We start from the raw sequence: 13,552 nt of genomic DNA, 5'->3' as shown, positions 1-13,552 counted from the left end.
TAGCAAATGAAATGGTGGAGAGAAAGCACGACCTGCCTGCAATCAGAAGACAAACGCAAGAGTGCAGAATTCCCCTGAGTGGCTCACTGACTACCCGCCATTACCAAATGGCACAAGATAAAAAGTCGCACTAAGACATCTATGCTCTAAGGGACCATATTTATTTCACATAAAATACAGATATTTACATGATCTGAAGCTGATTGATATTGTGGGAATAAAAATGTTGTTTTTGCAGAGTTACATTGTTTAAAGGTAAGGAATGCGGTATTGAGGTATGCTTGCAGTGATCAGAAAACTTAGCAGGCAACCTTGTAAAATGCAGACAACCAGACTCTTTAGAACAATTAGGTGAAAATCGCAGTGTCAAGTCAGATAAGTGAAGAAACATTACCACTTCAAACAGTAAAAAAAGTCAAAATAAATTTGAAATTTAACAGGCTGGCATCTGAAGGCCATGCATTATCTGTGAAGCATCAGATAGATTGTGAACCTGGATTACCCACTCAGTGGGGAAACAGGGGAGGGTCCTGTCATCAAAAGGTATATAAACTGTGTTTTGGAACTAGTAGGTGCACTCTCCTGCTTGTGGGACACCCGCCATTGCAATTGCGAATAAAATTGCTGCTTCACTGAGATCCTTGCCTCAGCCTATGTTATTGGCTACAGAGTGTTTCTCACAATATTCTGAAGCTGCCTGGCTCTAGTGACAGGAGACAAGTGAAAAGCTACTTCTTAACAAATCTGACCCACCCAAAGCCAGAAATATGTGCAATGACTTTGCAAAGGGAGAGTGATGAGGCAGCTCTGTCTGGATGCTTGTCCCAAGTCAGTTCAATAGCATTTCCCTGCTCCTGGAAAGTCATTTTGTAGCTACACACCACAAAGCCAAACTCTACAGGCACAGGTAATCAAGCAGGATAAAATAACTACACCGAAAGGAATGTAAAAATAAATTGTTCAGAAAACGCTTGTACTACAGCTGACTAGAATGTTGTATGTGATTTTTCTTATTCTTTGATTCAGTTTAACTGTCACAATTACATTTTATGTATACAGGGCTTTTGAAGCAAGAAATGTAAGGCTTTTGAAGCAAGAAATGTAAATACATTCTTCTGACGGTCATAAAAATAGATTAGTGCTATTATTTGCAGAAAAAAAATTAAGAAATCTCATAAGTTCCCAGAAAGATTTTTCAAAAAAAATCAACACACCCAAAGTTTTTGGATTCATTTGGAGAATCTGGTTTAGATAAAGGTGAGGCATTTAATTTCACCTTCAGCCTTTTTTGAATGCACTGACCACACTGTGTGAAATAAGTCAAAATATAAGGTTTTATGAAAATGTTTTCTTCCAATTTTATAAACACTGATATAGTCTCATAGGATCTTTTTTTCTCATACTTTGCACTTTCTACTTGAAAGTGTTCTTGCCCATGCTGAAAGTATGGTCCCAATACTTGAGAGAAAAAAGCAGGAATGGTGGCACCAATTTTAAACTACTTTATCAGTAGATAAATGATGAGTGGTTTATAACTGCTCTACCTTTTTTACAAGACAAAGGGCACTTGGCAAAGACTCTTTTGTTTTAAATAAGTCAACAGTTTTTGCAGTCAACAGCTAGCTGGTGTTTGAAGGAATGCAAGATAAAGAGAAATAAGAAACTTCAGCACATTCACTACAGGACTTTGACAGCAGCTCTGTGATTACAAGGAGGATGTCAGGTTACCAGACATTTTCCCTCTGTGCTGTACTAGGCAAAGAAGAAGGTACTTTAAGGAGCACAACAAGAAAAATGATTTTTCTCCAATTTAACCTTAACATCGTTGTGAATTACTCAGGTAAGGTTACAGGGCAACCTGGATGCAGTAGTTTGTTTTTGTTGACATGTTCACTTCTGCCTCTGTGGGTTAAGTTTATAGAGAGTGGACATGCCTGAAATTGCACCTTAATATTTGTTTTCACTACCAATTTTTTTCCCATTGTCATTTAATGACAGCAGGGATCCCAGCAGTCATCTTCCCTGCTGGAGAAAAAGAACAAATGCTGGTGAAGACTGTTCATTTTCTAGTCTTTGCTTATAGAGCTGTCAGAATCTGGCTGCCTCTGATGTCAGCCAGGATGGAGGGGGGTGGGGGGTAGTACAATAGCCACACCATTATAGTGGAAAAGTAACACCTCAGTTCCTCGCAATGAATGTTAGAACAAGAGGTGTCCAAATTGTTCTCTGGTCTTTAAGGGACATGGATGGATTTCTGCTTTCTGCAAGTCCTGACTTTGGTGCATGGCATCAGATTTGACAGACATTGTACCCATTTCAAACTTTTTGTGCTTTACTGAAACACTGGTTAACAAGGACACTGACTGGATTGAAGTAATCCATTATTTTCAGTTTTGAAGGTTCTGTCAACAAACAAAAAATCTGTGTTGCATATGTGTATCTATACGGCAACTTTTTCTACAGTTATGTTAGATTTTACTATCCGAGTGAGGCAATTGTAAAGTAAAGGAGATGAAATCTGCATGAGAGATTCTTGTCCACACACACATTATTTACCTGAGGAGCTAGATACACTGCACTGTTGCTACCTTTCCTTTGGATAGAGATTTCAGCTCCCTAATGCCCCGAGTAAACAACACATTTGGCCTCTGCCATTTGTACCTGAGATTCATGGGTGAGTGATAACTGCCCTGTATGTCATCCTGTCAGTGAAGGCACAGACAAAACACAAATTTTGAATGTAACCCTAGGTCGAATGTGTAGTGAATAGTACCTGGTTCCAGAAATAGTGTCCTTTTTTTAGTTTAGGCTCCTAACTGCTTTCTGGTTTTGAGCACCCTTACCCGACTTGTCCTTGTAGCCCTGACATGTTTGAGCAGCGCTTGAGCTGCGGCTCTGCAGCACAGGGACTCTTGTATTAAAGTGTGCGTGGCACGGACTGGGGCTCTCTGGTGCGACCACAATTAAACACTTGGGGGAAAACAAGCCTTAAGTGCTGGCTGACATCCTCGGACTGAGCGGGAGACTGCTTTTGGCGGTGGCTGTGCACAGATGCTGCACCTGCAATCGTCCCTGGAGGAATCAGACAGAGAGGCGAGGCGAGGCGAGGCAAGGAGTGGGAGAAGCGAGTCATATGCCGAGCTGAGGCGCCTCATGCAGGACACACCGTGCCAGAGCCAAAAAGCGGAGCCTGGATCACCTCACAGTCTGTGCGTCCCTCCCGGACGCAGTTCTGCGGGCCGGGGCTAGGCCTCAGGCTGCAGCTCCGTTTTTCCGCCGTCGGGGCGCCGGGGTCGGGCCGGGCGGAGCGGAGCGGGGCGGTCCCGGGGGCGGTCCGGGGGCGGTCCGGGGGCGGCCGTGAGGTTTTAGGGCGGCGGAGGGCAGCGGCTGGCCTGGGAGCGGAGGCGGTGCGGGAGGAGGCGCTGCCCGCCATGGAGGAGCTGGGCTGGCTGGCGGCGCGGCTGAGCGCGGCGTGGCTCGCCATGGTGCTCGCTCTCATCGTGCTGCCCTCGGCGCTGGGCGTCTCGCTGGGCATCTCCGAGGCCTACATGTGGGTGCTGGTGAAGACGCTGGAGGTAGGCGGGTGGGCTGTGCTCTCGTTGCCCCTTCCTGCGCTCTGTGAGGGGTGAAGGTGCCCCTGGTTCCGCTCCGTGCTCTGGCTGGAAGGACAGCCGAGCAGCGTGCCGCCCCCTCTGCCGGCCGCGGAGCCGGGGGTGCCCGCTGAGCGGAGCCCGGGTCGGCCACGCGGCCCGCCGGGGTGCGAAGAGCGCTCGGCACCATTTTGTCGCCTGGGAGTGGGGCTGGTGGGGTGGGCGTGAGGAGATGGCGGCTGGCGGGGCCCCCTCCTCGTGGGCAGGAGAGAGGGCTGCACCCCCATGGTGAGCAGGGGAGGTGAAGTCATCGCCTGTGGGGTCCGTGGGGGTGCGGTGTACATCAGTACGTTGTCACGGTAGATAGGCTTTGTCACGTTTGGTCTTGTTCTCCGAGGTCTTCGCTTAAAAATTGCTTCAGTGTCTTAAAGATCCATGGTACTTTAAAGAAAAGTAATGAGAAAGTGAACGGGTCCTTCTCCTTAAAATCATACAAGTAGTGCCAATGTCCTAATCAAAATGGCGTCTCTTCAGTGCGGCTGAGGTAGATGTGTTTTAAGGCTCCTGGTGAGAATGGGCATATTTGAGGTGTTTTCTGAGCGTGTGGGACGGATCTTTTATTATGTAGCGTCAACGGTGTGAGAATAACTTGAGGCTACAAAAACCAGTTGCTGCTGGGATTAAAAATGGATAGCAGGAGCTGATGAGGTGGAGGTTGGTCTGCCTGAAGGAGCGTGCAGATGGCCTAGTGAGATAGCCTTGTTTGACCAACTTGCTTTTACCTGTGACAAACTGCTGTTTATCGTTCTTAATTCTTATCTCATTGTCACTATTTATAGTGTTGTCAAATGCAGCAGCAAAAAGTGACTTGAAATGTCTTGGGCCGACGTACAGAGAAGCAGCTGACAGCATGCTGATGATGGCGGCCTGCTGGTCTGGGAGAATGAGCTGTTGGGATGCATACGGGAGGAAATAATATATTTTGGGAGATGAGGTTAGATCTGCTTTCTGGAGGTACAGGTGCAGTTCTGTGATCTGTTTCTTCATAAATAGATGCAATTTATAATAAAGAACATGCATTACAAATGGATTAATTAGTCTTTAATACTTTTAAGATGTGTTACATTGTTGTATTAATGTATTTACATATAACAGGTTTCTCTTTTATTTGTATATGTGTCAATATGAATTATATTTCAATAAAATGATAAATTGAGAAGGGTTCTGAGGTGAAGAGTCTGCGAAGATATACCTGCTTCACTTATTGGGTGGATAAGATCAGTGCCATGTAGACAAAACGATTTTGGCTTGAGGAGTGTTCGTTCCATCAGGACACCTGCTTAGGGAGAAGACTGCACAGAACATGTTGTTGAGGAGGTGTCCCCTTCTTCTTGGCTCATGAATATGCTTGCCTCAGCAGCTTGATGTAGAATTGATTCGAAGCAGCATGTGCAAGAAGCCCTGAAGATAGATGTTGTAACTGACTTCTTCCTGCCAAAAATAATACTAACAATGGAAAGTGGTAAATACATAGTTGCTAGCCTTGTGCAACTGTGCTGTCTGAAACTTCCTGGGCTGTTGAGTTGAATCTGCAGGCTTTCTACTGAGTAGCAGTAGACTGCTTTGGAGCAGTGTTGAGTCAGGATGCAGCAGTCTCAGGCAGGTGAGGCATTTTCCAACTGTGGCAACCTCAGCAGCTTCCTGAGGCTTCTTTCTTTCTGGCTTCCAGCCTTGGATCTCCCAGAAAGGCTCCTATCTTTGCAGAGCAGTGTGATCCTTGGGTCTGTATAACACTTAATATTGCACTGCTGTAGCCTTTGTTGCTCCTTTGATGGGCTGAGTGTATGAACTGTTGGCCAAGTGGTGGCAGTCTGTGGACTCTAGCTGAGTATGGATTTAATCTCTCTTCTTGCCTGTTTTTAACTCCCTGTTGGCACAATGGGAGAATACAGTGACTGTGCAGTTGAATTTCTGTGCAGTTTTATGTTAGGTAACATTGTGTGCTTTCTGTAGAGGTTACCTGTTATGAGGGTCCAGCTTTGCAATCTTGGGCAGAATAGTCCAGGGGCTAGGTAACTGGGTTTGCTCTGAAGCATGTGGTGTCTGCTGGCACACTGTCATGGCACACAGACATGTGCCTCTGGTGTGCAGTTGTCTTTGAGGCTGTGGTATGGAGTCAGATGAGGATGATACTGGACTTGCACTGGAGTTTTTGCCTGCCAGTACAAATAAATCTACTTATGCTTCTTTGAGGATGTGTGATGCTCACTTCCAGTGCTGCTAGTGTGACCCCAGAAAAGGGAAGGGCTCCTTTAAAGAACAATGTGTTCTTGTCAGTAATTTCAGATGAACAGAATACTAGAGAGATCAGTTGGTGCATAGTACTTTGTCTGTGCTGAGCTGCCTTGGCAAGGAACGTTATTATAAGCAAAATGCAGCATGTACAGACAGCAGCACTGAGGAAGTCATGTTTGACTGCATTGTTTGTGTTTAAACACCCAGTATTGTACTGGGGTTGACCCCCTTTATATGAAGTGGGTAAATACATGTACTTGCTGTACTATATGAGAAGGCAAGGAAGAAGTGAAGAGCATGACTTGACTATACTAATGGCAGAGGATTGCTGTTAGAAAACTTGGTTCCCCCATCACATATATATTGCTTCTGAATTGATTTGCCACATTGAGAGAAAATGGCTTGCTTTATTCTGCCTATGGCTTCCCTTTCAGTATGGAAATAATATCTGGTGCAATGTTAGCATGTGTTTGTTTTTTAAATGTTGGATTACTGCTACAGAAGCTTCTCCCTCAGCTGTTGGCTCCTGTGAGGAGTTCCTCAGACTACTGGTGCCCTGCTGTGTGGTGCCCTGTGCTTACAGAATCACTTGCAACAGAAGTATTTCTTACTCCTGAATTGGTGGAGACTGCCTCCTGTGATCATCATTGTGTGTGATGACTCAACCTGTTAGTTTTTAAACACCCTTAGGTAGCTTCCAGTTGTTAATTTTGTGCGTTGTTCCTTCTTGGTGTCAATCACGCACTCCTTTCCATCAAGGCTTTCCAATTCCGGGGCTCTTTGTTAGCAGAAAAAAACATTTATTGACTTATTTTTGCTTTGAGTGCGGTAATGTGCAGCAGATGCTTGGAGTTATAGGTGTGTTAGCATGTAACTGATCTGTCTGGGATTAATAGCGGCCCTTGTAAAAGAAGTTTCTAATAGTGTTTTTTTTATGCTTCCCTGCAGGGAATGCACTTTGACTAGGCAAGGGTGTAATAAGTTTGGTAGCTATGAGGTGGAAGCCCCAGTGCTGGTGTTACAGATGACCTTGGCAACTCGAAGGAAGCTAAACTTGGGAAGAATAAACCTGGGGACAATAAGGATCTTTGGGTGCCACTGGTGAAACCAATAGTCCCTGGCTCTGTGGGCTGTGCTGTGCTCCTTCCCCAGCACTCAAGGCGGCAGCAGCTTTCTCCTGAACCACCATCAGGGTTGGGAGCTATGGTATGTGGCATAAGGGTGGGGAAGAAAAAGGGAGAATTTGCAGCCTGTAAATATGAATCACTGTGGTTTTCCTGCTTGTTCCTGTTGAACTCATTGGCTTCTTAAGCAAGCTTTGACTGATGTCCTTGGACAGCGTCATTACAGGTCTGTGTATCTGTAGCTGGCATCCCTCATGGGCTGTGGGGCGGAGGAGAGCGTGGAGCTGCAAGAACAAGGCTGAAGGCTACTGGGTCAGAGGTTAATGAAAGCTCTTGGAGTCTGATGGGGACTATGACCTTTGTTGGCAGGGTCAGCACTGTTTTTTGGGGCAGTACTTTAGCACACCTGCTGTGTAATCTTAGTTCCTCAACAGTGTTAACCTAGGCCCCAGTCCTGTGCAGGTCCCTACCAGTGTGCACAGCAGACAGTAATGAAGGCTGCTGGCATGCAGGTGGGGCCAGTGGAGCTGGGGTTGCCCTCCACTGGGTTTATGTTGCTAATTACTGCAGCATCTTCCTGGTCAACAACCCTGACCTGATGCCACTCCTGATTTCCCAGTGCATGAACACTGGCAGTTCTGATACTGCTGATAAGCAAATGCTGTTCATGAACAGCAGCAGCTCTGCTTGTATCTTGTCCTAAAGATGTATTAGTGCATGGAGGTGTAAAAGAAGCGACTTGGCATTTATGTTGCAAATGCCCTTGATACTGTCCTGTCAAGCTGGGCTCTTTGTCCTGTTTAGAGTCTGTGACTACAGTGTCCCCCAGGATGAGGAAAAAATGGCATGGGTACCCCAGAGGGCCCTCTACCCTTGTTCTGAAGTCGTTGCTCCTTTTGGCATTGTTGTTCTCCTCACACAAAACACATGAAGTGGCATGCAGGCTTTGCTGCCTCCCCTTGTGTGGGAGGTGCTCTGAAATCTGTGTTTCTGTTGAGGTGTGGAGAGCCTCCAAGGAGGATGCTGACCTAAACCAGCATATCCACATCTGCTCTTAGTATGACCTGCCAACATCCTTAACAAGGGAACACTAGCCATTCAGTGCTGTGTAACTTCAGATTTCAGACAGCTTCAGTAATTCAGTAAGCTCTCCTTTTCAGTAGTCATCGAACATGGCTCCTGAACTGGAGATGATATTTAAGGCTGATACACAGGGTGAAGATGAGCTCCCTCCGTAAGGGAACAGGGGAAGTCCCTGCATCATTCCTAGCTGAGGTGTGACTGACTGCAACAAATCATCCTGCACCTTTGCTTTTATGAAGTCACAGCAAGTTGTACTTGGTACACAGCTACTGCTTGCAGATGAGATGTTTTCTGACATCTTTTGCAAATATGTTTTTTGCCTCTGAAGCCTCTTACAGGACCATTCATGAGTACTGCATCACCTAGTTGCAGGGTGCTTTTTGATCTCCAGTGTGCCAAGGTGATATCCTCCCCTCTGAGACATCAATCTATCTGCATGGTGATAGCTCTTTGTGGTGCAAAGCTGCTTTGGGACAGAACCGGCTGAAAAGGCAGTGGTACTGCAAATTGCCAGCTAGCAGGAAGAGAAATTACTTGCATTGCTGCATGCAGTGTCTCATGTTTTCCAAGTTAGATGTAAACAAGCTTTTCACTTAATCAGAGTTAAAATTCAGCTTTGGTGGACAGTACTTCTATTTCAAGTGCCCGTGAGTAAGTGGAATGGAGGGCAAAGGGAGCTGCCCCCTGCGGCCTTGCCTGCACTCCACCGAGCTTGGTGTCGCAGGGTACTGCAGTGTGCCGGGGCTGTGGCAACCTGTGGATGGCAAGGCCTGCGGCCTGGGCAGCGCTCCTCTGAGGTGAGTGAAGGCATTAGAGCTGCAGGAATGTGGCTGGTTATGTGGTCCTGCAATTTCCATGTGCTTGGGGAAAAGTTTACTGCCTGCTTTGCTAAGCAAAGTGCTAAAGGATGTGGTTGTGTGTGAGGATATTGCAAACTTTTGAGCATTACATTGGTATGTCTCAATAGCCTGTGTCCTCAGTGTCACTGCCTTCTGCTTGGGCTCAGGCTCTCGGGTGCTGTATGCTGAGCTGAGCTCCCCACAGCAGGATTTCTGTGGGAGAATAATCCTGAGGGAGAGTTGGGTGTTGTTTCTGAGCTCCAGGGATGCTTCTGTCCCAGGGTGGGCAAAACAAAAGGTGGCAGCAATAGGCTTTAATGCCTGCTTTGGGAGGACCTGGGAGAAGTCATTTCTCTGGTAGTATTTGTGGCTCTGGCAGTAGCCCAGTATATTTTTGCTGTTGTGTGTAATAAGTGACTTGCCTGTTTACGGAGACTTTAATTACAGCTTAACTCAATGGTTCAAGCCAGGTCAGAGGATGATTAGAACACTGTACTTGCAGTTCAGCCTCTGCCCTGTGCTCCTGCTTCCATGTAGTGGAAGAAATGTAGAAATAGAGGTGTTGTGCGTAGCTCATTGCTTTAGTAGTGTTTCCTTCTGGTGTTTGCCAAGAGTTAATGATGCAACACAGCCAAGGATGATGTGTAACAGGAAGGTGCAGAGCTGCTCCTAGAAGTTGTAGTTCCTGGAACAGCTGCTGCTTCAGCCACAGAAGAGCTGGGAAATGAAGTGATAGTGTTGGCAGGGCAGGTGGTGATTCAGCAAGGCTGGATATGGGAAGCAGCACTGGCAGTCTGCTGCTCTCCAAGGTTACATGCTGGGGGCCATGCCTTCAGGATGCGCATGGATCCCCAAATGCCCCGCAGCTCTGTTGGAAGGAAGAGGAGCAAACTGCATGGTCCATGAGGCTGATGGACAGAAAGCCTCAATTTTGAGGGCTGTGTGTCTCACATTGCTGAGTCCTGTGTGTGCAGGTCAGCGAGGCCTGTTGGTGCTGCTAAAAAGCATGGCTTTGCTGCTGGGGGAGAGGAGGGTGAGCCACTGAGGTTTGGACAGAATGGATTCATGTATGCTGCTTCTGCTGGCTCAGTGTTCTTGGAACAGCTGCTGTCACAGCTTTTCTAGAAGTCATAAAATTTAAATGGAGGAGGAATTAGAATGCATTGTCTTCACTGGCAGCTGTGTAAGACAGCTCTCTGTGGGCTTTGCATCCCTTGGCAGTGCAGCTGTGTGGGGAAGGAGTGGATCCAGGGCAGGAGGGCTGCCCCAAAGTGACGGGCAAGGCTTCGGGGCAGTGAAGGGCTTGCCACCTTCAGGCACATAAAAAATCCTGCCAGATCCAGGAGGCAGCAGGCTGCTGCACAGTGCTGTGTGGAGCTGACTCAGCTGGAGGTGGAGGCAGCCTTGTTGCCTGAGAACAGGTTGGGCTGGCTACAGTCCTGCTAGAGCTAGAAACCAGGGGGTGTTTTGTGGTGCTGGATGCCTCCATCACACAGGTTTGTGGGGAGCTTTGCAAGCTGTTCAGGATGGCTTTGTTCCCCTCTGTCTGCTTCTGATGGTCTGCATGCTACAGGACAGCAGGTTAACCCTGGTGAGCTGGCTGCCCTGTCCAAGGGCAGGGAAGTGGCTCTGTGTGAGTGTGGTTGGGCCTGAATCTGTGCTGCTTGGAACCCTGAAATGCCAGGAAATGAGCAGGTGAAGAGTCATGGGTGAAACCCAAGTGAACCAGGCTTGCTGTGACCCCCAATAGCTGGGTTAGCTGTGTTTAGGCTTCACTGGATGTGGCCCACTTGGACTCTTTCATGTGAGTATGGTAAAATAGTGCTGGTACAAGATTGATTGCAGCATGTCTGTGGGCTTTGAACTCATGCTGTGCTCTTGGGCTGGTGTGCAAGTAGTGAGGCAGGTAAGGGCTGTGGGGTGTGTGGTGCCTCAAATGACACTGCAAAGTATGTTGATCTCCTCATTGGCCTTCTGAAGACTGGCAAGCAGAGTAAGGAAGCACCGGCTTGACCTGCATGTGCTTTGGTAATTAAATATGTTCAGCACTGTTTCTTCAGAGGAGAGGTATATGTTTGTGTGTGCATCTGAGGAAGACAGGTGCCTTATTACCTGGTGAAGAGACAAAGAATAACTGATCTTAAAGTGTTGCTACAGTAGAAGTGTTTAAGTGAATATTACATCTGGGGTACTAATGCGTTCTTTCTCTTCAACAGTGGGCCACTAAACGGATAGAAAAAGGTGTCAAGAAGCCCCAGCCAGAGGTGCTGAAGATTCCTGCTGCTAATGGTAAGAGCTCAGCATCTGGTCATACTGTTCAGAGGAACCTGCCAAAGTAGGCAGGATGAGCCCTTTCAAATGGAAAGGTGGATGTGTGTGAGAGTATGGAAAAGGGTGGTAGGATGTTTATAAACTTTGATATTTATTTATTTGGCAATACTTCTGTCACATTATTAGGCAATATACTGGCACCACAGCTGTACTGCAGAGTGAAGTGCTTCTCCTACTGGCTTCTGGTGACTGGTTGAAAAACCAGGGGATGAGGAAATGAGGGGGTACAAAAGAACATCAAGTTGACTAAAGCTGAGTTTCAGGTGGAGACTGTCCTCAATTGAGGGAAATAACAGTTGCAATAAGAGTTTGCTTTTGTCATGAAACCTGTGTTTAGTACACCATGTGCAAGGCTGCTGGACAACTCTTTATCTTAAGAGTGTCAGAATACATTTAATAGTCTCCAAGGAGATCTGCCTTTTAGTGGACAGTGTTTGACAAGCTCAGAGTGCCTTCTCTGTTGTAGGATGTTACACTTCTTTCCCTAATTAGTCTGCTCCTACTTACATGCTGCCTTCTCAAGTTAATTCACTGCTTGCTGGATTAACTTCTTGGTCTCCTTTGTAGAAAGACAGCTGAAGAGTTGCAAAATCAGGTTAAAGGAAGAAATATGAAGCAATAGCTTTTCTTACTATGTGATATCCTGCACAGCGCATGTATCAGAGGGGTTGTACTAGGTCAGAGTTGGCTGTGAGAGGATGTGGGGGCTGCATGTGTGGTGAGGGCAGCTGGTGTTTGCCCAGGCTGCTCTGGGCCAGCACTTGGTTTCATCCTGGTACCTGATTGCCTCTGTACTGCTGCTGATTTGCTGTTTTCTGATCACTTCAATGTCAGCACTTTGTCTCACTTCATTTGGCAGCAAAGCTGTGAGCAGGAGCCCTTTAGCAGACAAGTGAATTATCTGATTCTACCAAATAGCTGATGTGAAGGTGGCACAGTAATGGGGACTGAAGTGGTTGTGTGTGTTTCATCTCCAGCAGAGCAGCCTTACCAATGCTGGGACACATGGGTGTTGTGCTGTCTGCATGCGGGGTGGGTAGCAGACCTAGCTGTCAGTTACAGCTGTGATCATGAGCTGGAGGTTACTGCACAGCAGTTCTGAGCACGGGTCAAAACGGGACTTGTAACCTAGTTTGTACATCTTGGGTGGTGAAGAGTTGTCTGTATCAGTCACAAGTGTCTTTAAAAGTTTTCTGCAGTGTGACAGGGATGTAGTGTGCCCCCTTACTCTGTCAGGTGCCCCATTACTGTGCTCTACAGGTTGAGTGAAGCAGTGAGCAAACCTTCCTTCATGTAAAGGTCATGGGGTCCCATCACGTTGTGGGTCACTGAGAGGGCAGGGAGTGTGACTGTTGTAACTGCACAGTCAGAGCTCTGTCCTTCCTGTACCTTTGGTCACTGAGGGTTGCTTTTTTTCTGGAGAGAGTATGACTCTAGGGGTAGAAGACCTGGAAAGTGCATGGTTCTGTGAGCCACCTTCCTCTGAAACCACCAAGTAGCTGTGCTGTGTACCTGTTCCCACTGCATGTTTGGCTGAGGGGTGTACTATGTGCGTGGTGGCTGAGAATGTGGATTAACCTGGGTGCATGTGTTTGGCTGGAGCCATAGTGGTGGCAGAAATGCCCTGTGGTAATGCACAGAGATGACAGCAGGCTGACCTGGTGCTCAGGTTCTGTTGTATGAGGATACAAACACAGCTGTGGCCTGAAACACAGTTCAGGCCTGAAGCACAGCTCAGAAAGTCCTTTTGTTGGAAGAACAAATGAGAACTTTTCCTACTGCATGTGGCTCTTAACCTGGTAAGCTAGAGCTGGCCTCTTCCTGACTTGAGGTGTGGGGAGGCAGGGAGATGTGTAGTGTCCTGTGCCAGGCTCTGCTTTTTGGAGCTTTTGAAGCTTGATCCACTTCTGATCAGGATGCCAGGTTCCTGTATGTGTGTGAAGCTGCCATGGGACCAGGATAGGCAAAGGTCTGTCATGACCAACGTGGTATCTGCTGAGATGTCAGGGCAGAGGTGTGATGGTGTTATGCAATGTTTACTGAAGGAGGAGAAGCTTCTGGTGATAAGGGGTTGTCGAGCAGCTGATTAAAGCAGGGTCAAGGCATGGGGCTGTGTGCATACCCATGTGCGTGTTGAGTGCTGGCTGACACGAGAGGCATGTGCAGTACCTGGTGCATTTGTCCTGACCATCCTGTCCTCTCCAGGAGGTGGGTCAGGAAAGAAGGGAGTACTGTACGTGGAAGGTCCAGTTTGCCCGTCAGAAAAAACATGTTCTTCCTCAAAAAGCTC

At 47.2% G+C, this 13,552-nt stretch overlaps 1 protein-coding gene across 4 annotated transcripts in view; it reads left to right on the top strand.

The window, feature by feature from the left end:
* The first annotated feature begins 3,380 nt into the window (after positions 1-3,380).
* Positions 3,381-13,552, top strand: part of LOC311209467 (glycerol-3-phosphate acyltransferase 3) — a 34,135-nt gene continuing 23,963 nt past the window's right edge. For all 4 annotated transcript variants that reach the window (XR_014618416.1, XR_014618418.1, XR_014618419.1 and 1 more), the window contains exons 1-2: positions 3,381-3,575; positions 11,148-11,220. Coding sequence is in view for 1 of the 4 variants with exons in the window: in XM_084286815.1 (XP_084142941.1) it covers positions 3,432-3,575; positions 11,148-11,220 (217 nt within the window). In the remaining 3 variants the exon portion in view is untranslated. The remainder of the gene's footprint in view (positions 3,576-11,147; positions 11,221-13,552) is intronic.

This window comes from Netta rufina (assembly GCF_964035555.1).
Source record: "Netta rufina genome assembly, chromosome: 4".
Classification (NCBI taxonomy): domain Eukaryota; kingdom Metazoa; phylum Chordata; class Aves; order Anseriformes; family Anatidae; genus Netta; species Netta rufina.
This window is presented reverse-complemented; position numbering and strand designations above follow the sequence as displayed.